The sequence below is a fragment of the Siphateles boraxobius genome, unplaced genomic scaffold (genome assembly GCF_051911475.1).
Source record: "Siphateles boraxobius isolate OS27281-9 unplaced genomic scaffold, OSU_SipBor_1 7, whole genome shotgun sequence".
Classification (NCBI taxonomy): Eukaryota; Metazoa; Chordata; class Actinopteri; order Cypriniformes; family Leuciscidae; genus Siphateles; species Siphateles boraxobius.
The window spans coordinates 11,942,596-11,967,705 of record NW_027509197.1 but is presented as its reverse complement, the minus strand read 5'-3'; the positions used below and the strand labels follow the sequence as shown (position 1 = coordinate 11,967,705).

The following is a 25,110-nucleotide window of genomic DNA, read 5'->3' as shown; positions in this document are numbered from 1 at the left end:
AAATCCTATTACAATCAGTTTAAAACGTCTTTGATCATAATGAGCGCAAATATAAGAACATCAAACATTACAGAACATGAATGAAATAATTAAAAAAATTCTAAATAAATAATTTTAATCTTAACTGAAATATGAAAGGAAATGGAATTTTAATTAAAGACCCAGTGCATTCTGGGAATATATAGGTAGTAAATGTTTCAGGGCTCTGGAACAGCCCTGGAAATGGCAGACAGAGATGTTTTTATTAAACCATGCCGCTAAATATTATCCTAACAATCTACGCCAATTGGAGCATCGTTAAAGTGATTTAGTACACTGATAGTTTATCAAAATTGAGTGTAAAATTGCCTAACAAAGAAGTCAAGAGCAGCTGATTGTTCCACAGTGTTAAATTCATCACGCGGCAGTAAACTCTACAGGGGGTGAAGGCCTGCGGAGAAGCCAAACTGTGCTGATCATTACCAAGAAATACATCACGTCTCTCTCTCTCTCCATGTGCCAAACATTCATTTCCTCCATGTCTAATTAAACTACCTGCTTGTAGAGTAAAAAATACAGCGTCTTTCTCACACGTTTGCCTGTTAATTCACTCCGCTTCTGGTTCACTTTGCTTGGACTCTCTCTCGCTCGCTCTCAAATCGCTGTAGGCAAATCTGTATCCTCTCTGGATAACGTTTCCCTGAGGGCTGCGGGAAAAGAAAAGTCTGGGATTTAATCTTTTCTTCAGAAGAGATGTGGTGAGTGAAAAAGGTGCTTTAACGGTTTCTCACTGACCGTCTTTAACACTTATGCACAGTAACACACACACACACACACACACACACAAACACACACCCTGACACCACAAATATACAGCAAGGTTTATTTAAAGATAACCCAGATGAATGGAAAGCGCTTCAAATGAAGCGTAAAGAGGAAGGGGTTGAGATTCAAACATCTGCAGTACACAAAACTGAAAATAAACACACATGCAGATAAACACAATGACCTCAAACACACACTCGCAATGCTTCAATGTGCTGATAAAAGGGGACCCACGGGGCATGTCTGTGTGTGATCTGAATATGATGGTATGTGGGGTGAGAGGCAGTTCACATCAATCCAAAAAGGAAAGACAAAGACAGCAAGAAAAACATGAAAAAGCTCAAAATGCTGCAGGGTAAAACTCTAAAGGCCACTTTCCCAGACACTGATTAAGCCCAGAACTACAGTGAAAGGGATAATCACTGTTGGAAATGTTTCAGAGTGATCTATGGCCAAGGAAGCACTGCTAACGGGGTACAGCGTAAGGGTAGGCAATGAAAATAAGAAAAAAATGGTGCATAGAAACAATTTTCACTCAGAAATTGCTAGTATATTTCACAAACAATTACAAAGAAACATCAAGTAACACATTGAATTAAACACAATTTTGAAGTAGAAATAATGAAACAGTATTTTCTTGTAAAATATACTCCAATAATCTTTGTTTTGTGTGTAACTTCGAAAAAATTTTTTATTTAAGCGAGGACTAACAGTTAACCGAACGGTTCACCCAAAAATCACCCAAAAGTCATTATTTACACACCTTTGTGTTGATGCAAACACATTTGATTTAATACAGTACATGGAAAACAAAAGGAGACGTTTAGTGGAATTTTTACGCGGTTCTTTTCCATACAGCAAAAACATACAGTGATCAGGGTCTGTCAAGCACCCAAACAAGTCTATACGACTCATGTACTATTTTCCAATTCTTCTGAAATAAAACAATATTTTTTTGTGAATAAAAGACAGAAGTTTAGGTTGTTATTTACCAATATTCTTGCCTTTCACCATCTAAAATCTCATCCACATATTCAAAATCGATGCATCAAGATGCCAGCCCATTTGATTACTTGTTCTAATTTTACTTATCTTTAATAATGTTAGGTTAGTAGTTTTGCTGTAGTATCGAAATTGAAATAGAGTAGAGGTGTAAAGAGTTCCTGAAAACCATACCTGAGTAAAAGTACAGATACCTTAGTACAACAAAAGTAACTCAAGTTACAAGACACCAATTTCAATACTAAGGGAGTTGAAGTCTGATTGTAAGTATTTTGCTCATACCACACCTATGTGGATGGACCTCAACACCTAAAGCCCCTTTCACACAGCGCGTTGATCCCGGGAAATTGCCAAGCACGACCCGAGATTGATGCCGGGATTGATGCCGGGATCGATGCAGGGTTGGGGACCTAGTAACATTGCCGGGATCAGTCCCGGAACGCGCGCTGTGTGAACAAAAGCCATAATCAATGCCATGTCGTAATGATGGCGCTGAAGCCAGGATCGTTCGCCAGCGTGAAATGATTCGTAATGCGCTAGTTTATGATCGAATCAGAGAGAGAGAAATCGCACGTCACGTGTCTTTACGGGATTTTTACAGGTTGTGTGTGAACGCACTCTCTGATTCCGGAAAATCACTGGCAGTGTGAATGAACCAAAGTCAAATTAACCCGGGTCAAATCCCAGGTCACTTTATCCGTGTATTTTCCGGAATCTCTGTGTGAAAGGGGCTTAAGAGACATGCCAGTGAAAAACAAGAAACAGTTGATTTGTGAGGTTTGTTGAGATTTGTGAAGATACCTTCAATGCCCTGTAGATGCTGATACTACTTCTTTTATAGCAAAAATAAACTGCTGCAGAAAAAGTTAGGTGCCATGCAAAATGTAACAAGTAATTGCATTACAGATCACACATGTATTGCAGTAAAGAGTACTTATTCAAATACATAGTCGAGTATAGAGTAACAGTTGCTAATACTCAGCCAAACTAGAAACTAGCCAAAAAGATACTTAAGTACAGCAACTAATTACATTTACTCAAATAATTTACATGACTGGAATAGAGAATTTGAGAATTGATATTTCAATAGGATCCAACTGGGCCAGTAGAAAAATCGTTGAGCCCTACTGGAGCAGCTCTAAATATGCACCGCACTATTAAATAAAAGAAAGATAAAATACAACAGAGCAGTAGAATCAGTGAAAGTAACAGAAGCTTGTACATTACATTTTAACAGACATAATTAAGCACAAAAAACAAACAAAAAAACTGCAAACCAAATTTAGCCAACTAATATGAGTCATGTTCTTTTGAAAATTATAAACGCAACAAAAATACAGGTATCAGAAATCAGTATCGGCGAGTACCAAAAATTAACGTATCGGTATCGGACTCATTCAGGAAAAACTGGTATTGGTGCATCCCTAATAACAACACTGTGACAGTCTTGGCATTGGCTTTTCTCAATTTTTGGAGTATGCTTTTATTGTTATCAAATTGTAACAAAGTCATACAGGTTTGGAACGAGAAGGTAAATAATGATAATTTTCATTTTTTGGTTAAACCATCACTTTAAGCATTGATTGTTTTCAATTCTTGCGAGTGATGGTGAACAGGAGCTGTTTTAAGGACACCCGCAGACCAGAGCAAAGCCATCTCCACTTAAATTATCTCTCCCTCCTGCCTTTCCATATTCATTATGCGCTATTCCACCGAGACACACACAAACCTACACACTCACACTTTCAGGAACACTTCCACATACACGCGCACACGCACACACACACACGCACACACACACACACGCACACGCGCACACACACACACACACACACACACACACACACACACACACACACACACACACACACACACACACACACACACACACACACACACACACACAAACCTACACACTCACACTTTCAGGAACACTTCCACATACACGCGCACACGCACACACACACACACACACACACACACACACACACACACACTCACACACACACACACACACACACACACACACACACACACACACACACACACACACACACACACACACACACGCACACACACACACACACACACACACACGCAAAAGGAAACTATGAAACCAATGAGATAGCAAGCTATTTTTTTTAAGAAGGACACACTCATTTCTATTCATTTCTCTCCTCCTTTTGTTTTCCTGTTCATTTCTTTGGCTGTGGAGTCATATTACAGCGGGATTCAGGACCCAAATAAGATAAGCTCTGGCTGAAGTGATGTCACCACTTTGACCTTTCCGACTGTCTGTCGTTCCCAACAGGGCACCGCTGAAATAATGAGACTTCGTTACCATAGCAGCTTAATAGGTGCCAGTTGTAGAAACTGAATGAGCCAATCAGAACAGAGCAATGCTAAGTACCTTCTAGCTGGCCTGAAAAATATCCACTTTAGCCAACGAACATTCCTGACACGTCAAGCTGTTAATGCCCGAAAAGTGCAAATGGGTGTAAGGCTATTAAGAACCTGGCCTTTAACAAAAGGCGGCTTGAAAAAAAAGAAAGAAAAAAAAAACACTTCATACATATCAATACAATGCATAAACGATAAGGAGCCATTGAATGGGCCAAGCGTTCTGATTGGCAGCAAAGCATGTTTCTGAAGAAGTCTGGGTTGTTCAAAATGGCCAATTAGCAGCTGATTCTGATGAATTCATTAGCATGTTCTCAGGTAATTAGAGGAAGCGGCTGAGTGAATACTAAATATTCAACAGGAGAACAGACACAGTGCCACACAGCTCGCCGTGTTCCTCTGAAGGATCTCATTAGCATAAACACACACACACACACACACACACACACACACACACACACACACACACACACACACACACACACACACACACACGCACAAGCACCCATCTGCACTACTGAGAGACTGTTTCATACACAGATATAAAAATTCACACCTCCAAAATAGCCTTTCCATTACAGGAAGAAACTGAGAGATAGGTAAACAAAAAGTCTTCTATTAACACACATAACATTCTCAGTGAGAAATGCATTTCTCATTGATAGATAACGTCTTTAAAGACACCATAAGCCAGTTTGATGAATGCAGTTTTCTAGTTTCTTTTCTATATAATACAGCAAAACCTAACTCAACAGTATGATTCATGAACAAAAGCAATGACGATAATTTCCAATCACTACAACTGCAACCAATTGATTGTTGGGACAGGAGGTAAATAATTAAAAGCGTTCGCACAACCAAAAGACATACTGACAAACCTTAACTTGTGACCTGACATTGTTAGTTACTATACCACCTGGAGTCGGGTGGTATAATTTATTGGAGGGGTCATTCTTATTCTGGCGAGTATTCACTGAAAGAACAACAACTTCATATTTATTATGTGAAGGTCACATTAAACGGTCTTTGAAACCTTTTACTATGCCTTGACCATTTATATTTTTCTACTCTTCAAATACTGTTTATGTATCGTTTTTATTGGTTTAACATTGTTGCAGATCCAGACTTTCAATGTTAAAATATGAAAATTCAAGTCTACTGGCTTTCTGTGTTTTCATTGTTATGCGTTAGGTGCGCAATGACACATCTTCTGAAAGAGTAGTGAATCTCCGTATCAAAAGACATGTGAAGAAGTATGGGATTAGATTCCTGTCACAATTCTGCGCGTGCAAGATCGCATTTTGAGCGTGCAAAGGGGCATTTCGCACGCGCGTGAACTGAGTTTTGCGGAGAAATGTTCATCTCGCAAATAAGAAAATATTTCGAACGGCCGAAAATCAATTTTGCATTTAAAATAAGTATTTGGATGTGCACCGACGTTCTCTTTCGCATGTGCAAAGTTTCACTCTCTTGCTCCTTTCATACCAGCCGTATACGCTCTCTAAGCGCAGACAGCTCGCTTGCTCAACACAACCCAGCTGCTAAATTCTGATTGGCTAGCTTGTCACTCCCTGCATCACCGACTGTGGAAGAGGAAAAAAACATGGTGGAAGATATTTATGTTTAATTTGTTTAATGGCTTGATTTAAGTTCAAACGTCTACCACTCGACGAACACAGTTTATTTTTTAGCTTATTTTTAAGCTTATTTTTAATGCAAAATTAATTTTCGTTCGCTCGAAATGTTTTCTAATCTGCGAGACGAACATTTCTCATCAAAACTCAGTTCACGCGTGTGCGAAATGCCCTTTTGCGCACTCAAAATGTGATCTTGCGTGCTCAGAATTGTGACCGAATTCTAACCCCATAAAGAAGAAGCAGAAACAAGTGATAGCATATGTAATCAGATACATATGTAAAATATCACAAACATCAACATTAAACAGCATATAAATCAAAACTGCCTGATGTTACTGAATGAAATGTCGACCCAGAACGAAATACAGGACTGTGCCTCTTTGGGGGGTGTTGATAGACTCGATCTACTCCATCTGTGTTTTGATCATCGTTCTGAATATGATCTGGATGTAGTCTTTGACAAAAATGCATCTTTCTCAGCTTTCTTCAAATGTTGCTTTTTTATGATGTTTTTTATGAATTTTTATTAAAGAGGTGGTAAAACACATTTTTTCGAGGCTTGATTGTTTTTGTGGGGTGCACTGTAACGTGTTCATGCTTCGTTTAAAAAAAAATTGCATTATTTTTTCAATATTGTACCTTTATTCTACACTGCTCTGTCCCTCCTTGTAAAAACGGTCTGATGGTTTCCGGGTTCTATGAAGCCAGTCCCTCAAAAAAATAAGCAATGGGCTCAGATTGGTTAGCTGGCCCAGTGTGTTGTGATTCGCTAACCGCCTAGTGCACGTTTTTCGGAAAAGTCACGCCCCGTACATAGTTTGTGCTTGTGCTTTGGTGTATTGCAAACAATGGCGTCAATCGGACCCAGAGAATGTTAGTGAAGATGATCGAGCAGTATGAACATGCAATCCGGTTAAAAATAACTGCGTTTCGACGGCATTGCGGCAACAACAGCCTACTAACGTTATACCATAACAACTCTTCTCCAAAGGAAAAATGGCCTCACCCTTATTTAGTATTCTTGGGTTTATGTAAATATTGGGGTTACTGACGCCAGCAACCCTGGAGGAATGTTGTGTAGTCCCTACTGGCCGTTTGCTGTAGTCCTTAGAAATTGATTTCTTTAAAAGCAAATATCACCCTTTGCTTTGAATTTTGAGCGCTGTAACTTTGCAGATGTTGTTTATGCTCAAACAGCAAGATTACACACTAGCTAAAGTTAGAAAAGTGAAATCGTGTTTTACCACCCCTTTAAAATTAATTAATTAATTGAGATAAAAAACGAATATATATATATATATATATATATATATATATATATATATATATATATATATATAGTTTTTTTAATGTGTTCTTTCTCTTAATATATTGCATCTAAAGTTATTCATACAACAAAATATTCTGGGGGCCATGAAATGTTTGTGAAAATTATCAAAAACGCTTGCAGTGGCTGGTAACTTAACCCCTTACCAGTCGCCCCCCTTTTTGGCAATCGAGTGCAAAATGACATACCCATAATAAAATGGTTGTTGCTAAGGAGTCCTTCTGACTATACACAAAACCAAGGTATCATTTAAAAGCTAACACTTGACAGTTTACTGTGAAAAACTCAGAATTGCTCTAGCAATTACTAATAGAGAGATAAAGCAGCTCAAAAACAATGCACAATTTTTTTGAATGTAAAATTCGGGATCACCAGGGATCCCTGCGGCTCAAGGGGTTAAAAAAAAAAATGCTGGCGGTAAAAGAGTTAAGTAGAAAACAGTGTATGATACATAAAATGCTACCTGTGAAATTAGCCTTGAAAAACAATCGTCATTACATTCCAAACTTTTTCAAAATCTCATTTCCAGTGGAGAATGAGATATGATGTTAAAAAAGGAAAAAGAAAGAATAAAACCTAAAGCACCAAAAAATAATAAGGATGCGCATTCTTCTCAAAATATTACAGGTAAATAGGTTTCTGTGTTAAAATGACAGAGGAAACTAGGTGATGAAAATAAATTGATAATGGTCTATTTTGCAAAGGTCCTATATAAGAGACAAAAAGTTAAAGTTAGATTTTAGAAGAAGTCAAGCATGTCTGACAGCCAGTGTAGGTGAGAATATATATATATATATATATATATATATATATATATATATATATATATATATATAAGAAAATTCTCTCTTTCAGTGCCTAGCATAAAAATGGCCAAAGAAAAGGCCTCCTGGTGTCCATGCTCTCCAGGCCAGCAGGATAACAGTGTTTAAAAGTAAGGGGAGCAGGGCAGGTTCTGGGTTAATGGCACCCCTGGTACAGGGTACGAGTGTGCGGATGGCGGGGGTTGAAAGGGCAGAGGGAGGAGAGGTGGGATCCAAGACTGCTAGACCATCTGTTCAGCCAACACACAGGCGGAGAAGCAGGGAAAACAGCGTGACATTTCTGCTATCACTACTGCCACCATGCCAGGATCTTCATCAAAGAGCAAAGACACTGTGAGACACGAGACGACATGGGGTGATGGAAAAACAAATGCAGCATGAAAGAGTGAAGAAGTGGATGAAATAGAGAAGTACAGAATGAAAAAAATTTGGGAGCTGAGGCACAAGTCACATACTGAAGCTAAATATGGATGTAACTCCAGCTTTGAAACACCAATCCTGGGCATTAAATGGATAGTCCACCCAAAAATGAAAAATGTCATTATTTTCATATTGTTCAAAAACCTGTATAACCTTCTTTCTTCTGTGAAACATAAAACAATTTGAAGAATGTTTTGGTTTCCATTGACTTCCATTGTATAGACAAAAAAAAAAAATACAATGAAAGTCAAGCTATTTGGTTATCAACATTCTTCAAAACATCATTTGTGTTCAGCAGAAAGGTTTAGATGCAAGTTTGGAATGACATGAGGGTGAGTAAATGATGACAACATTTAATTTTTTTTAAGTCGGACTATCTCTTTAACATGTCTTATAAAACGGTTAGTTTCAGGCCTTGATTCTGATTGGTCAATAGCTGTATTTTATTCACGATAAAACACGACTATGACCGCTTCACTCAACGGTTATATGTATCACTACACAACACTTCTAGCAACGTAAAAATATATTCTTATTGATATTGTTCATTGAAGCTTAGTGGAGTATTGTGAGAGATCGAGTAAGTGAGTGTACCTGAATTTACAGTATATACAGCATTTTCCTTCAGGTCAGTCCTATATTCGTTAAAAAAAATCAGTTTAAATGTCGGCTATCTTGTGCGCTTCGCTTCGTGCCAAACAACACCCTTCAGCCGTGACTTTTTCACGATACAGCACAGACTCTCGTACCTTTTTGCGTTTAACATGTCTTGGAAAATGTTGCGCTTTGTGTTCTGTTTATACTCACGATTTGCCAAAACTCTCTGGTTAGTAATATGTCCATCACTATAAATTCAAGAATGAGTACTGTATGATGAGATGATATATGAGAGGGTATTCCGATCATATTTAAATGTGATTGCCAATCCCAAAACTTTGTTTCTACATTGTGAGCCCTGGTCCACATGTGGGTAATAAAGGTTTGAATCAGATAATTATTATAACATCCTTATTTTCCCAATGATATCCTCTTTTACTATATCAGTCCAATAAAAGGCAAAATTCTAAAACAAAAACATAAAAATACCTAAATGAAGATAAAGAACAAGAAAGGAACAAATAATGAAAGGGCAGAGAAAGAAAGAGATCAGATAATGAGTGCATGAAAGAGAAAGATGGGACAATGATCAGATGAGGGACAGGTGGACACAACTCACTCTATAGAAATGTTCCACACATGTGCTCGTCAATAGAAAAGAAAAAGAGTCAGAAAAAAAGGAGAAAATCTGTTGTCATCCTCACAAACATAGCCGTGGGGTATCTGTGCATTTGGCACTGGGGCCCCAGAGGGGAGGTTACAGATGCCAGGGGCCACTTTTGACTGATGTCATGTGTATGTGTTAGTTAGACCACAAAAAGCCTCATTCTGCTCTCTTCATACTCCTCCAATCATCTCCATCAATAGCTCTATAATTAAATCACAATCAATTACTCTATATGAGAAGCCTTCATTAAAGCCAGTTCTCTGACAATGCTCTAATGCAACACAACAGAAAAAAAAGTATGAATTAGGATGTCTGTTAAGGTTTTATTATGCTTTTGAAATATCTGCAACAAAGGCAGTATGGCAGATTCTGTAATTTCCAGTAATTTTACACTTCAATAGCAGATTCCACGCCTGTTTTTGACAGCGAATACAATAATGTGGGCCACTTGTGTTCACAAAGCCATAAAGCCCCCCAGGTCACTGAGCAAGAAAAAAAAAGAAGAAAAAAAAAACAACAACAAAAAGACTGGAGAGTCTGGGACTTGACCTGGATTACATACACTCACACGCAGCATGCCACCATTCATTAATTCCTGTCGTTTTTTTGATTGTTAGTACAGCATGGTGTCTTAATCAGTCACCATTCCAGTCATCTGAATATTAACACGCCAATCAGACCAAAGGGCTTTTTGGCAGCAACAATACACAAACCACATTCCACTTATTCAAAGTGTGTCTCTGATGTACGTCCATGAGACGACACTTGTTTGCTTTGTAATGTCTTTTAATGTCACCCTATCTATTTTCTAAATGCATGTTATTGATCGTATTGTAATTGAACGTTTTTTTATTTTTTTTACCTGAAAATATATAACTCACTTTCAAATCTGCATCCATTCAAACACCAAACGACGGATAGGCCCATGTTTTTCTCGTATGTACAGTATGTCACAATGTGGTGGAAAAGTTTCGTTGTGACTTCCATTAAATTGTTACTTTAATTTATTGGATATTTGTTTTAGCTAAAGGAGAGATGACAGGAAACATATGGAAGCAGGCCAGGCAATCGGATGTAGACACAACACAAGCCAGATTCAAACACACATTTCTCAATTGAGCACCACAGTTCAATCGGCCTAAAAAAACACAGGGAGAGCGAATGTGTGTAAATCATTTAAAAACAATTCTTAGAAAAATCATCGATTTAAAATTGTGCAAGATTTTATGTAAGAATTTGTAAGAATTGTTTCATAAGGTCCACTGTATCTGGAGCACCTCTAAGCCACAGCTCCGACTATAACATGTATTTTTAAGAGCATTCTTCCACTCAGCATTCTTTCCGTCGGTCAGGCACAAAGGTATGGGCTGCTTTATTGTCCCGTATCCTTCCAGGGGATGAAACAGAATTATTAATGTTAATTTCCTGTGTTGATCAGAGGCGGGACAAGAAAGAGCACCCTCATCTGGCCAGATCAAAGGCTGGGGCCGTCAGTCTTAAATAACGCCAGACATGGTGCAGAGGACCCTCAAAGCCAGATCTGATCCACAGCTTTCTAAACTCTCCTCTTCAACAGGAGGAAGTGTGAGAGATCACTCTTCCCGAAGATTGATCGCAGGGAACACTTCTCTTGACGTGATTAGAAACACATGGAAGTTGAAGGTCTATATGCTTACCACCTTTCTCATTCCCTTTCTTTCACTCTATCCTCCCAGTTATTATTTTTTTTCCATCCTCCTTTGCAAAAGAAGTGCTTAACCTTTTTTTGCGCGAGAGATCTAGGGTGAGATTTGCTTTGAGCATCTGGGGAGAATAATGGTGGAGAAAGCCAATCAATACCTCTTTGCCTGATGATGGCCATTCAGGGTGTAATTGCGTCGGGTGCCTTTTCCTCCAATGGAACATAACTGCCCCTTTCATCTATTCACCTTTTAGTAGACTTGACCAATTTTGGCTTTGTCTAACCCGTAATGGCTCTCAGACCTGTTTTGTCTTCTGACAGGTGCTTGAGCGCTATAGATGACGGAGGTAACTAAGGACATGCATATGCAACTCCAGCAAGAGATTATAGACGACCTAAGGTCTGAGGCTACTGACGGGTTGAATTACAGGAGCCGTGGGAGTCAAGGATTGTTGGCCAAAACCCCAAAGGCCGGTTCGTTTCTCTGAGGTGTGAACGCGGGCATGTGGTAACATCCCCGATACATCTGCACCAGCTGTCTTCGCCATGACTGCCTGTCCTTTTGACGCCAAACCTCCCACTGCAATAACACCATCCATATCGCATGAATACATTATCGGCTTTCACCACGTCAACGTCGCTTCATCGCACCTCGTCAACCAAGAATCCTGCTAATTATGTACAGAGACTCTATGGTGTCTCTCCTGAACGTTGTGGAGGACAACTGCACATTAAATTGGATATCAGAGGCTGGCAATGTTAGCGCACATTAACAAGGCACTGCTGTTAGGCTCTGGCCATCAGATTTGAACTGTAGAGTTGATAGGAGACAATCTGCTCATGGTATGGAAGAGAGACAGAGGGAGGACAGAAGGGAGGTGGCGGAAACACTTGTCTGGATCCGTACAGGGGGCAGCAGGAAGCAGAAGGAAGCAGGGCTGGATGAACAATGGAACAGACTGGCGAGCAGAACGGCTCCCCCCTGCTAAGATCTCTGGCTTCTGCTCTTGGTCACCACAAATCTTCAGAACTTCGGAAGAACTTCTCCCAGCGTTCTTCATTTGAGACTGAGGATACTTTCTCCAGTGACTAGCAGCCTCGCTCTTTTCAAACTGTTCTTCAGTGTACTTCTAGAACACAGACAAGATTGAGGTGAAGAAAATTGATATATTTCTTATCAGGCTGTTAAGGCTCCACCTAAATACATTTTCCTCAAACCAAATTCTGAGCTCCGACACATCCCTCAAGTCTGTTGTGCATTATTAATGACATAAACTAAAAAAAAAAAAAAAAGGTCCTTAAGAAAGACACAAAGGTCTGGAACAAGCATGGATCAATTTGTGGCAGTCTTTAAGTAGGGATTATAACATATCCTATTAGCTAATTATGAATGTATTATTTATCAGTATTGGCCTAAATAGGATATTTAATTGTTCATGTACATTTCCCATAATTTTACATTTATATTACCTTTGAAGTCATCTAACACTCACTAAATTATAATAATAATTTAATTACACTGTTAAAAGTAATCTTTAGCAAAAAAAAAGATAACTTTTCATACTGTACATTATAATGCTACAAAACCTAAAAGATTGCAGTTTTTTGTGTTTTGTTTTTAATGTGTTAAGTTTATTTAGACAAAATAATACATAATTGTAATATTGGCAAGTTATTGGATATAACTAAAATAATTACCGGCTTATCGGTATGTCAGTGCATCCCTATCTATAAATATTAATATGATTGTTTCCATTTCCTGTGGATTGTATTAATCCTTACCAATTGACTGGGTTACACTTTATTTTGATAGCCCACTTTCTACTAACTATAAGTAACTTTGCAACTACATGTCAACTAACTCTCATTAGAGTATTAGTAGACTATGGTAGACTGTTAGGTTAGGGTTTGTGTAAGTAGAATAAGTTGACATGAACTGGCAAAGTTACTTTTAGTCAGTAGAAAGTCTGTTGGAGGACCATCAAAAACAGTTACATTGATTGGCATATATCAACTGAAGTAATTATTTCTGTAAACTTTCCAAATTTAGATTTAATTAATCTGACTGTGTCTGAGACTTAAGAAAGCTTTACTAGTGAGAACATTGCTACAACATGGTACAAAAACCAACAACAAAAAATTCAGTGATGGTGAAAATGCCATGGATTGGCCATAATGCTTCATAATGTTCCAGAAGTCCTCCATGGACTCTGAATTTGGGAAATGTCATAACCTGAATCCAGACAGAAGGTGGAGGTAAAACCTGTGAGGTCTAATCATACAAGCGGCGCAACACTAATCTGCCATGTTCATTAGCACTCGCGCTGTACATCATTAGTAGTATCCACAGAGCACCATAATGGCACAAATTACACCGTCATCCTCCGCTATAATCACCCCACTTTCCACAGCCATTAAACTGAGCAAAGAAAGCTTGAGAGTCCACAGAGACTGGAAGTACAGCCCAAAAAAGGCAACGATACACACTAAAAGTGGGTTCGCTACATTTGGGATTTGTGAAATTTCTAAAACCGTCTCTATATTGTCTAAATGGTGATCTGCTTCATAAACCACCAAAAATGCATTACAGAAATGAAGCACAACAATATGATGAAATAAAATTAGGCTAATAGATTCTGAAGGTTTGGCAAGACCTTGTTGCTCTCAAACTTTTTGATTTAAGAACCCTATTAGGCGAAACCATATGAGGTACCTGACCTCCACGGATCTAATGGCTCTTTCATTATGTCTTGTTGAATAGTTATAGTGTCACAGCTAAACCTAACAAATTTACAATCGAGACCAACTAATCATCAGTCCCTAAAGAACCATTGACCCCTGCAGATGCAAAACTATCTGCAACCATAAAGCTTCTGCCTGCCTGTCCTTTGAACATGAACAATTAGGGTTTGTTTAATAAAAAACAGATTAATGCTTGTTCTAAATTAAAATGCACAGCATTTTCCGTGATTAACCACTTTAATAATCGAAAATGAGTTTCAATTGGAGCTCAGGTACTTGTTCTATATGGATTCAGCTCTCATTCGCATTACTGTATTCTTGGCCATCAGGATACTGTGAGGTCATGTGCTCAGTAGAGTAAAAATTATTTTTGTTTATACAGTACAAATAATGGAAATACTTCAGACGTTTGTGGTGCTAGACAAGTCTGGGTTAGACTGGCACCATCCAGGCTTCAAGTACAGACTCTCAGAGCTACGTGACAAAGACAACTGACCTCATATACACATAACATAACAGGACATGACAGGTGCTTGGCATGTTTCTGATTACTCGAGGAACATTTTGGGAATATTCAACCTCAAAGAGCTTTCAACTTCCTGTTTAAAATGAGGAATATGAGTTGAGAAGACGGACTTCAGAGAATTTCTCACTTGGAAAGGTGCAAATTAGCCTGAGATTACAGTGAGTGATAGACATGAAAAAAAAAAGAGATGACAAAATGGGGTAGACATTTTCAGAACTACATTTGTGTGATGGAGAATCTCATCAGCAGCCTGTAAGCATAAGACACACAGTACATTCTATACGACCCTCGGCACATGATGCATATGATTATTAAACGATTTCCAGAAAGAATAAAAGCAATGTTCTTGCAGCTTCTATTACTGTAGCTCTTCCTATTCATTTCCACTTAATCTGCCTTATTCTTCTGCTGATTGTTACCTTTGAGAGACTGGTCTATGCAAGCCTGCCACATCTTCACTCTTTAATGTAATCAAAGGCAGAAACAGGCCCATACTGGAAAAAAAGGATAAGTCGGAACAAGAGGCTTAGCACATACTGTAGGTGCTACAGATGGGGAAAAAAAAAGAATAAAAAGAAAAGACCTATTCAGCAGTGGGACACACAGACCCAATCACATATTCATGCCATTTTCCATTCATCCAATCATCTTAATCAGGACATTGCATCTTGGGAATCATAGGGGAGATGATTGAACTTCCATTAAAGAGGCCTTTTAGTGATTCATATGTAGATGGAGAAGAGAACAGCGGCAGCCTGTTAGTTACTGTATTCCTCCACTCGAACCGCACGCATGAACCTCTCGGTGATACTGTTACCATGGTGAACTGAAGACTGAGACGACCATACCCTTTCATAGAAATAAACCTATCTCCAGATCACAGCGCTCGTAAAGGTGAGGTGGGCGCCGGCGTGGGCAGCTGTCGCCACTGATGACTTACATGAGCATGGTTTTATACTCCTAGTAGGGATTTTAAGAGAGGGAGGCCGGTCCTTCATCTAAATTCTAGACGCCCTATCATCTGATAAAGAAAGACCATTTAAAGTGGTCCCAAGAGATATTTGGACACTTAAGTGATGCTTAAAAATGTCATTGCATTGTTAAAAAAATATCAAAGTGGCATCTGAAACCAGGTGTAAGTGTAACCAAATTAACTATGAACATCATCTAATGTTTGACAAACAAAATGTGTCACGATACTTTTTGTGAAATGTTATGCTTGGGAAAAAAAATCATTTATTTAAAAAAAAAAAGCCAGCTGTTTTTATATTTTGTTATATAATGTAATGACATTTAGGTGTCAGGTTTTTGCTGATGAGTATCAGACTTTGTTGTTGACTTGATCTAACATACAAACATACAGCAGGAAAGACATTAGGAAATGTGTTAATTGAGAGAGAGAGATGAGGGACAAGGGGGGCTGTCACTCCGTCAGCAGGACTGTGAGGGAGGGATGAGGTAAGTTGCACCATCTGTGACTCTGACACTTGTTTAAGAAGCTTTTAGAGGCCATTAGCACACTCACTAAAGGTCACACACCAGTGCACACACACACACACACACACACACACACACACACACACACACACACACACACACACACACACACACACACACACGGTCACATATACACAGGCATATTCACATATAAATAATCACAGTTGTACAAACATGCACATACACACAATAAATCAATCTCAGTCGAGCTAAATATGAATTTGACAACAGATGAGTAGAAGATGCCGCCAGCATGTACAAGTCAACCTAACTGAGCATTATCCTGGTGGAACGGTGCCTTTGAAAGGCAAACGTAAAATATGACTATGACTCAACATTACTCCAGAATATGACTAAAATGCTCACAAATGTGACAAACAATAAATAAATAAATAAATAACGTGGCAATTTAAAATAGAGGTAGGAAATCTTTATTTGAATTAATTGTTAGTGTAATTAAATTAACTAATAGATAAATAATTTAAATGTTCTTCCTGCACTACTTTTAACATACACAGGCATACATCAGCTACATTTTGTTTTCACTTCACCTTCTGGTGTTCAATCCTTTTCTGAACAAACACAGTTTGGTAATTTACAGGAGTGACAACCGCATTGGTCTACAATCAAATTAACTACTCGGGTAGTGATAACTGGATTTACCGAAATTCTATGCAGTAGTGTTCAGAACCAAACTGAACAACTACCTTTTAATGGTTTATTTAAACGTCATTACAGTGTTTTTATTGGTCAATGTTAACATGCACTTGACTTCTCATCATCTTGTGCAAAGAGTGTTGCATTTCCAAGACACAGTATCAAATTAAAAGTTCAACTCAACACTTTTGCATATATCTGTTATCAAATTTAACTGAGTCATTCATGCTGCACACAATAGTGATGCCAACTTTGCAAAATTAATCATATTATAAACTCATGTGTTTTAATAAATCAGTTGACTAGATTTATGTACCAGTCTCAAAACTTTTTTTCAGAAATGAAAAATTCTTATAAACCTGTGGGTTTTAATGAATCAGATGAATAGATTAACGAATCAATCTAGAAAAGTGTTTTCCCTGCAAATGAAAAAAAAATATTATCAATAAGTTATGACATCTGTTTTTACATTGCTTTAACTCATCAAAATAAGTTAAGCAGTTTTATATTTTTTTTTACAAGTTGTGCAAGATTCAACAACTCAAGTCATGTAATTTAAGTTGAAATGATTAAAACATTCACGTTGATTGTACTAAATTTAAGGAAGCAACTTATTTTTTACAGTGTATATGAACCAGTGGGTTTTAATAAATCAGATTGACAAATCAGTCTCAAACAGTAAATTAATAACTTTTGCTGAAATACTATTTTTAAGTCATATTAATAGTGTTACCAAAAATTATTCACAAAGAAAATATCCGCTATCACGGCAGCTGTGGTGGAATTTGCTAAAAGGCAAAATGGCCAAGAGATGTGAGGAAAAATGAAAGGAGAGAGGCAGAAGAGTGAGAAAGAAAGGTGGACAGCTGGTGACAGAACGGAGGGAGCAGGCCTGCTGCAGTCTCTGTTAATGGCAGTAGCATGAGTAGTGAACACTTGTTCTCACTCTCTCTCTCTCCTCTACATAAACATCCGCTGGGAGAAAAGCACAATCATTACACACACACACACACACAGGAACTTTCTCTTTCATTCTCTCTCATTCCACCTCTCCACTCCATCAGTATCTCATGGGTTTCCGTTAAAAAAGCTGGTTTAGACAGACTTGGAAACCAGCTAACCATCTTAGTCTGGTTTCATTTTTTATTTCCCAAAATGGTACAGCACTGCCCTCAAAACTGTTTTTCGAACATGGCTGTTCGAAAAGACACCCTGTTAATCTTTTGCCTTAAAAGGTAAAGCTGCAAGCTGCATTCCTCCCTCGCCTCTAATGGGAGACAGTCATATGCTCGGTCACAGTTTTACATGCGAGCCGAGAGCCTTTGAGGAACAGCAATTTTGCTGAATTGCTTCACATTAAGGTTAATTATGTAATATTTCATTTCTGATAAAAAGTAGCAGGGTTGATGAGATAAAAGTAAAGTCTGGAAGTGTTTAACGCTATATGAAGTTTCACTGAGAGACGTTTAAAGTGTCTGAAAAGAAATGGCTCAGATCAGACTTCAGGAAAGATAAAATAGGCATTACTGCAAAATGAGTAAAAGTAAAGAGAAGTAAAGAAAAGTAAAAAACAAAGACACTTCCAATTCAGATTGGATGATTCGGGTTGAAAGACACTGAAAAATGCTGATATTTGTGGCTATGAGGTGCAAAGCACAGTAAGCACTGTGTGTGCTGTGACATTTGCAACTGTAGGTCTCAAAGAATTGAGTGTGTTAGTCAGTGTAATGTGTGTGTGTGTTGTTAAGAGTCTGTGTTTGTGTGTCACAGCAGCAAAATGAGAGACATTTGGCAGTCCACACGGGCCTCCATCTGTCTGCATGATGTAAAACATCCTAATGGGTCCCATCCTCCACCTGAGGCTATACCTTACTCTCCCATAGAGATACTCCATCTTTGTCACATATGCACCCACACAAGCTATACAGTTCTCTTGTGGTGCTAAATAATCAGTTTAGCACACAAACACACTATACTACTAATTTAACACAGTTAACACACAAACAAATGCATTTAAACATGCTAACACTAAACAATGGACTGTACACACAAAGGTGGGAAACACAAAGGGAGCTCAACTCACTGATTCCAAATGGAATCTGATGTTAGCGTGTTGCTAAGCTAAAATTGTGATACAGTGAGGATAAATATACATAGAAGACACAAGCACTGGGTAAAATCAATGATTTGAATTTTTTATCAATACTGTACTTTTCAGCATTTGGTGAAATAATTAATATCAGTAAAGTATACTGTAGCACTAGTATAATGCTACAAATACTCACACAGAAAACGATTTTTATTTTAAGTAAAACGCTAAAAATAAACAACAAACAAAATCTGTTAATTCCTTACCACAATATTGAAAACTATATATTTTGACATTTTATGTGATTTTATTAGTAAGATACTGGTACAGATCTTGGGAGTAAACAACAGGTTAACAATCGTCATCTTACAATTTATAGTTCAAAAAAAGCTTTTTGACAACTTTAAATGTGATGGTATTTTGTTTGTTTGTTTCTTGTTAGAATTTGTTATCAGTACTTTAGGGTTTTATGTTGCATCTTATGTTAATGTTTATTGCATTATTAGTGTCAGGTGTGTTGCATAATGGTGTTTTGTATTTGCGTGTATAACACCTTCTTTACATTAGTATATAACTGAGCTTGTGGAAAGGCTATTTTTGATGAACTCTACTTCAGCATGGGCCTTTGAACGCTAAGGACTGAGATACAGTGTGACATGAAACGTTGATTTTCCTCTTTTGTCATATTTATTACCGAGCTACAGGGCACTATCCTGGCTTTAATGTCCCAGATTTGCAGCACTGCTCTGACCCACCGACACAGATACCACCAGATCATCATGGCCACAATCTGCAGAATGGACACTAGCCAGTGACTCCCACTGGGCACTAAGTAGTGGCCAATAATATTGTATCTGAGCCAGGCAGAGAACAAAATACCATCCACACTGGCCAGCAAAATATTTAACAGGCACATATAAAACACAAAGAAAACAAAAGAAGAAACTAAGGCAGAAAATAAACATTTCAACTACACAGCGACAATGTCTATAGGGGTTCTGACCTCAAATAAGACATTCATATTTAGTATTAGAGAACCCAAACAGTGACTACGTTACATACAGCCAATTACCCGCTCAAAACCGGAATATTAGCAATAACCCGGTCGCGCATGGCCATGTAAACACCGGCAAAAACCCGAATATGCTCATATCCCGGATTTTAAAAACCCGGATATGATCCCTGGGGTACCCCTTTTCTAACCCGAATTTTTGGTCATGTAAACGCTCATCGGCATATCCCCATAGTGATTTGTGTTCTGCGCATGTTCTATTCGCAAAGATTCTTAGTCTTTTGAGTAGAGGAACTTCTCGGCGCATACAAAAACCTGCGTGCAGTATACCGGAAGTAAACATGGCGAGACGCAGCACAGCATACTTTTGGAGCGAGGTCAGTACCAGCACCAAAGCGCAAACAAAGGCGATCGCTTTCTGCCCCGAATTATTCATTATCCGGGTGCTGCTGCTGTTGTTGTTGTCGTCTTTGGATACAGGAAGAAGAATCGGAAATGACGCATATTGCGTCTTAATGTTGTCCGTACGTCCAGACGCTAACCGTGCGTCACCGTTTACATCGGGATATTGCAATTCCATGTATACAGGAGTAACTCTCTCTGCTCACGCATGTAAACAGGTTATTCCTAATGTTTCAGAAATCCGAATAGTGACCTTAACCCGACCATAACCCGAATATTGAATAGTCAGTGTCTATAGCCTCATTGGCACACTAGACAACAAGATGGCTGACATTTAATTGTACAAATCTGGTAAACACAGACTGAAATACCTATCTCAGCATCTGCTGAATTAAATGAATAATTCACCCAAAAATGGCAATTGCATAATAATTAATTAATTCCAAACTGTCTTCAGTTCTTTTTGGAACATGTAAATTAACAGCATACATGTTCGCAACAACATAAGGATGAGCAAATGATGATGAGAAGTGAATTACCCAAAATTACCCTTTAAAAACTGTAAATGAAGACTGTTTCTTCTTGGAAACACTCTCTGATCTACAGTTGGTGGGGCTAGAGGTCATGGTTCTCAAGGGGTGCACTTCACCTGCTCTTAACCTTTGAGGTCAGACATCACAAATACACATAATGCTAATTGAAAAGAGCAGTCAATAATTGTTCATCGATCTACTTAATGCTCTAGCTGATTTAGTCCCTGGTTGCATGTAAAAAATATAAGGAAAAATATAAGGGGAATAAAAATGGAATAAAAAATGTGTTAAGTTTGTTTGTTGCGTCAGCCTTTGCCATTCATTAAGAGCAGGTCACTTAAAGGAATAGTTCACCCAAAAATGAAAACTATCCCATAATTAACTCACCCTTAAGCCATCCTAAGTGTATATGACTTTCTTCTTTCTTTTTCCTAAATTATGGGGTAATTTTCATCTTTGGTTGAACTATCCCTTTAAGGTACAACGGGAAAATGAGTTATGCAGCCTATAATTGAGCCAACTAAAATTACACAAAAAAGAGATTTGGTAGAGATTATTCTCTTTGGAAAGTGATTCATTCATAACTGATTCAGGGTAATGTTTATATGAGACTACATGAGACAGTGTTCTCTACCACAAGGTGCTTTCCGATTCAACTTCCCAAACAAACATTATTAACTGCTGACTGTCAGAGTTGCACACACACGCACAAAGAGAGAGAGAGAGAGAGAGAGAGAGAGAGAGAGAGAGAGAGAGAGAGAGAGAGAGAGAGAGAGAGAGAGAGAGAGAGAGAGAGGGAGAGTTTAGCATTAAGAGTGTTTGTGGTAACCTTGAGTGTTTGTGGTAACCTTGACAATCTGACAGATTCAAATAATAAAGGTTAAAGGTTTATGCAGACACAACCTCACAATGAAAGTCATGTTAAGCAAAGACTCATCAGTTCCTTTAGACAGCATTGTAAAAAAGCTATGCGGGAATGTTCACAAACGTATGGAGAATTCCACTTTTCTATCAACACATTTTCAGTCCATTTAATCCGTGGATATTTGGCCCATGCAGGGTGACAGGGCAATCTTGCAGCAAAAGATTCTGGGTTACGTCAGCTTTAAGCGAAGGCTGTGTCAAATTCCATGGCACGCTGCGCCACCAAACGCCTCTTTAACCCACATCTCTAATCCCTGCTGCCATCCAAATATAAATAAATAAAACTATGGTGGTTTTTCAATAACCTTTACATTCCTCACCCCATCAACCACTGACAAGCCAACACATAAACGCTTATCTCCTCAGAACAACGGTGCGCATTAGAATGATTGCATGGATGCGGGAGGAGAGCTGGCCGCAGTGGGTGCTCTGGCAGACTCTCGACAGACACACGGAAAGAGAAAAAGAGTGGGATCAGGCCGAGTCAGACCGAGTCGGATTAACAGAAGCGAGAGCCGCGTCGTAGCCCCCACTCCTGACAAGTCGAGGTTCACCTTGAGAAAGACACCAGCTGAATCATGTTCTCCGGCTGTTTTCCCTCTCTCTGCTGTTTCTATTTCTCTCTCTCTGTTGGAATATCCGGCGTGTTGCTGTAACAGCATGGTGTGCTTTTCAGTTTTCCCGGCAGCCATCCAAATTAAAACAATTATAGAGCTAATTGCCCGTTAGGTGGAGCCTGCCGGGGCGTCCATGCTCTGATTTGTAGAATCACTCACGCGGGTCGTCCTCCACTGTGATGGAGTCGCCTGGTCTTGCTGGTGCTAGAGCCAGTGCTGGCCGGCCAGTCGATCGACGGGCAGATGGGCAGGGGTTGGCACAGGTGCCCACCGTGATGCAAATTAGGCCTGGCACTGGTGCAGCGTGCAGACAGGGAAGATTGAGCACTGTGACGCAGAGACGGCGTGCCATATGGAGCTGGAGATCACTACTCTGTTTACCAGCGGTCAAAGTCAGTTACACACACGCAAGCGGGTCGAGACACTTTCAACCGCGAGCATGAGCCAGCAGAGCGTCCCAACAGCAACTCGAGCCAACATTCCGCCACACAACACGTGACCGTGTCAAATTAACATCTATACTGACCTTTACATGTGTGGGAGAATCTTTTAATCAAACCACCCTCAAGCTTAAAATAATACTTCAAATGAAAATTATATGCAATTATTTACTCACCTTTATGTTCGCTCCAAACCTGTATGACTTTATTTATTCTGCAGAACACAGAACTGCAGAATGTTTAAGTATTGTACTGGTCTCTCTTTTGAGTTTTTAAGCTTCAAAAAAGGCCGCAAAATTTTAAAAGTCATTATTTACAGGACACTTCTCCTAGCTCTCCTTAGAAGTCATAAGTGAAGCAGCGACATCAGATTCTTGAATGAACAGCTCTTTTGAATCGGATCTCTTCAATGAATCAGTGAATTCAATGAATTATTCGTTCTCCAAAGTGGCTCACCTGATTCTCGAGTTCAACTCACTAACTCAATCCATTCGCAACAATTAACAGGCTCACTGGAAAGATAATCAGTGAACAACAACTTCACATTTTGGACTATTAAATAACTTCAGATGAAGACTTGAAATATACTGCAGAAGTCAAATGTGCTCAAAATTTTCATGATATTTTTTATGGTGCTTTTCTGTCTTTTTGAAGCTTGAAGGCTTCATCTCCTTTTGTGTTCCACGGAAGAAAGTAAGTCATACTTGTTTGAAAAAAAAGAAAAAACGTGGGCGAGTAAATGATGACAGTATTTTCATTTTTGGGGAAACTCTTAAGAGAGGCACAACACAACAAAGACATAAGAGGACAAAAGGAGAAGAAGACAAAAGGAAATGCAAACACAAAGAACTGGGGTCTTACCTCAGCAACCCGAATCCTTTCTTCTTGGTCTTCTTATCCAACTCATCACCGACCTCCTCTGGTTTCTTCTTCTCTTTCTCCTTTCCTTTGCTTTTCAACTTGTCTTTCTTTTTGCCTTTGGTCTTCTTCTTTTTGTCTTTCTTGTTCTCATCATTGTCTCCCGCACCTTGTCTGGAGGAGCCACTGACCGGAGTGTCCCGCCCAGAGCTCTGGTCGGACCCCTCATCTGTTTTAATAAAAAAAGCAAACATAAAATATGAACATATAGTTCACTACAATTGAGCAGCATAACCAAAAATGCATATTTATTTCACATTTCTTCTTGTGTTTATTTAACAAACTGCACAAATATATCTACCATGGTATAAACGGCGTAGCAAAATCTCAACTGGCTGACAGATTTCTATATTCAAGGTTTCTATATTCACTCAGTATTTACCTTCAAATGGCCTAGTCCTAGTGTGGCCTATATCTCAGTTGGAGTTGAGGAAATATAAAAGATCTCTTCATAGATATTTTTCCAGCTAATCTGCCCTGGAGCATCATAAATTATCATAATCTGGAGAAAAAAGAAAGAAGGGATGCAGATAACTGGATAGAAAGAGGCGGAGGAAGAGGAAGAGAAAGATTAGCATTGGAAAAAGTGGAAAAAAAAGAGGCTTGGATAACTGAGGAACCTGCTGACATAACCATCTGTTACTGGCTATCCACTGTGGGGCACTGTATGTGTGTGTGGCGATCAATTGCGGCTGCATTATGTGTCTGCGCTCTGAGGTTTGTCAGATGGTGGTGGTGGTGCTGGGAGCAGATGTACGTTTACCAGGCCTTCTCAGAGAGTGTGATAAAAGAGAGATGAGCAGACGTGGGAAAAAGCATCAGTCTTTCATAAGCCTCACAGCGGCCATCTTACTAACCCTCCACTTGTAGCTCAGGGGAAGGTCCAGATAGCCCTGTACGCTGTGATTTATTGATGAATAGTTGTATCTTACAGGCCAAATGTTTTTGTCTGTTACGACACTGTATCAGATTATACGATTTTGACTACTAAATTTTTATCGTGTCATGGACAAGAAACATGTCAGACTACACGTTACTTCCCGACCAATTATCAATTGCCGTCTTTAACGACGTGCGTGATGTCATAGAAGGTGGAACTAGCAATTGACTTCCAGAAACAAGAGTGTAAACACTACAGAAGCGTTGTGTTAGCTTAATGCTAATGCTAGTACTGGGTTGCTGAAGCGCCTCTGCTATTGTTCACCAGCATTTATCTTTTTTTCACTCTGTAATGGTAGACCTTGTGGAAACATTATAAACTCAGGAATACTGTTGCCACAACTCCATGAGTTCCTCCATCACATCATTTCACCTAGCAGCACCAATACCATGATCGCCGTGTTTGAAAGCTGTGTACGGAAGAGCCTTTGTGCTCATATTGGTCAACTCCCCAG

At 38.9% G+C, this 25,110-nt stretch overlaps 1 protein-coding gene across 7 annotated transcripts in view; it reads right to left on the bottom strand.

Moving 5' to 3' along the window:
- The window catches only part of pard3bb (par-3 family cell polarity regulator beta b), a 343,528-nt gene that overhangs the window by 95,782 nt on the left and 222,636 nt on the right, over window positions 1-25,110 (bottom strand). For all 7 annotated transcript variants that reach the window (XM_077216357.1, XM_077216355.1, XM_077216356.1 and 4 more), the window contains one exon: window positions 23,660-23,885. In XM_077216357.1, the coding sequence (XP_077072472.1) occupies window positions 23,660-23,885 (226 nt within the window). The remainder of the gene's footprint in view (window positions 1-23,659; window positions 23,886-25,110) is intronic.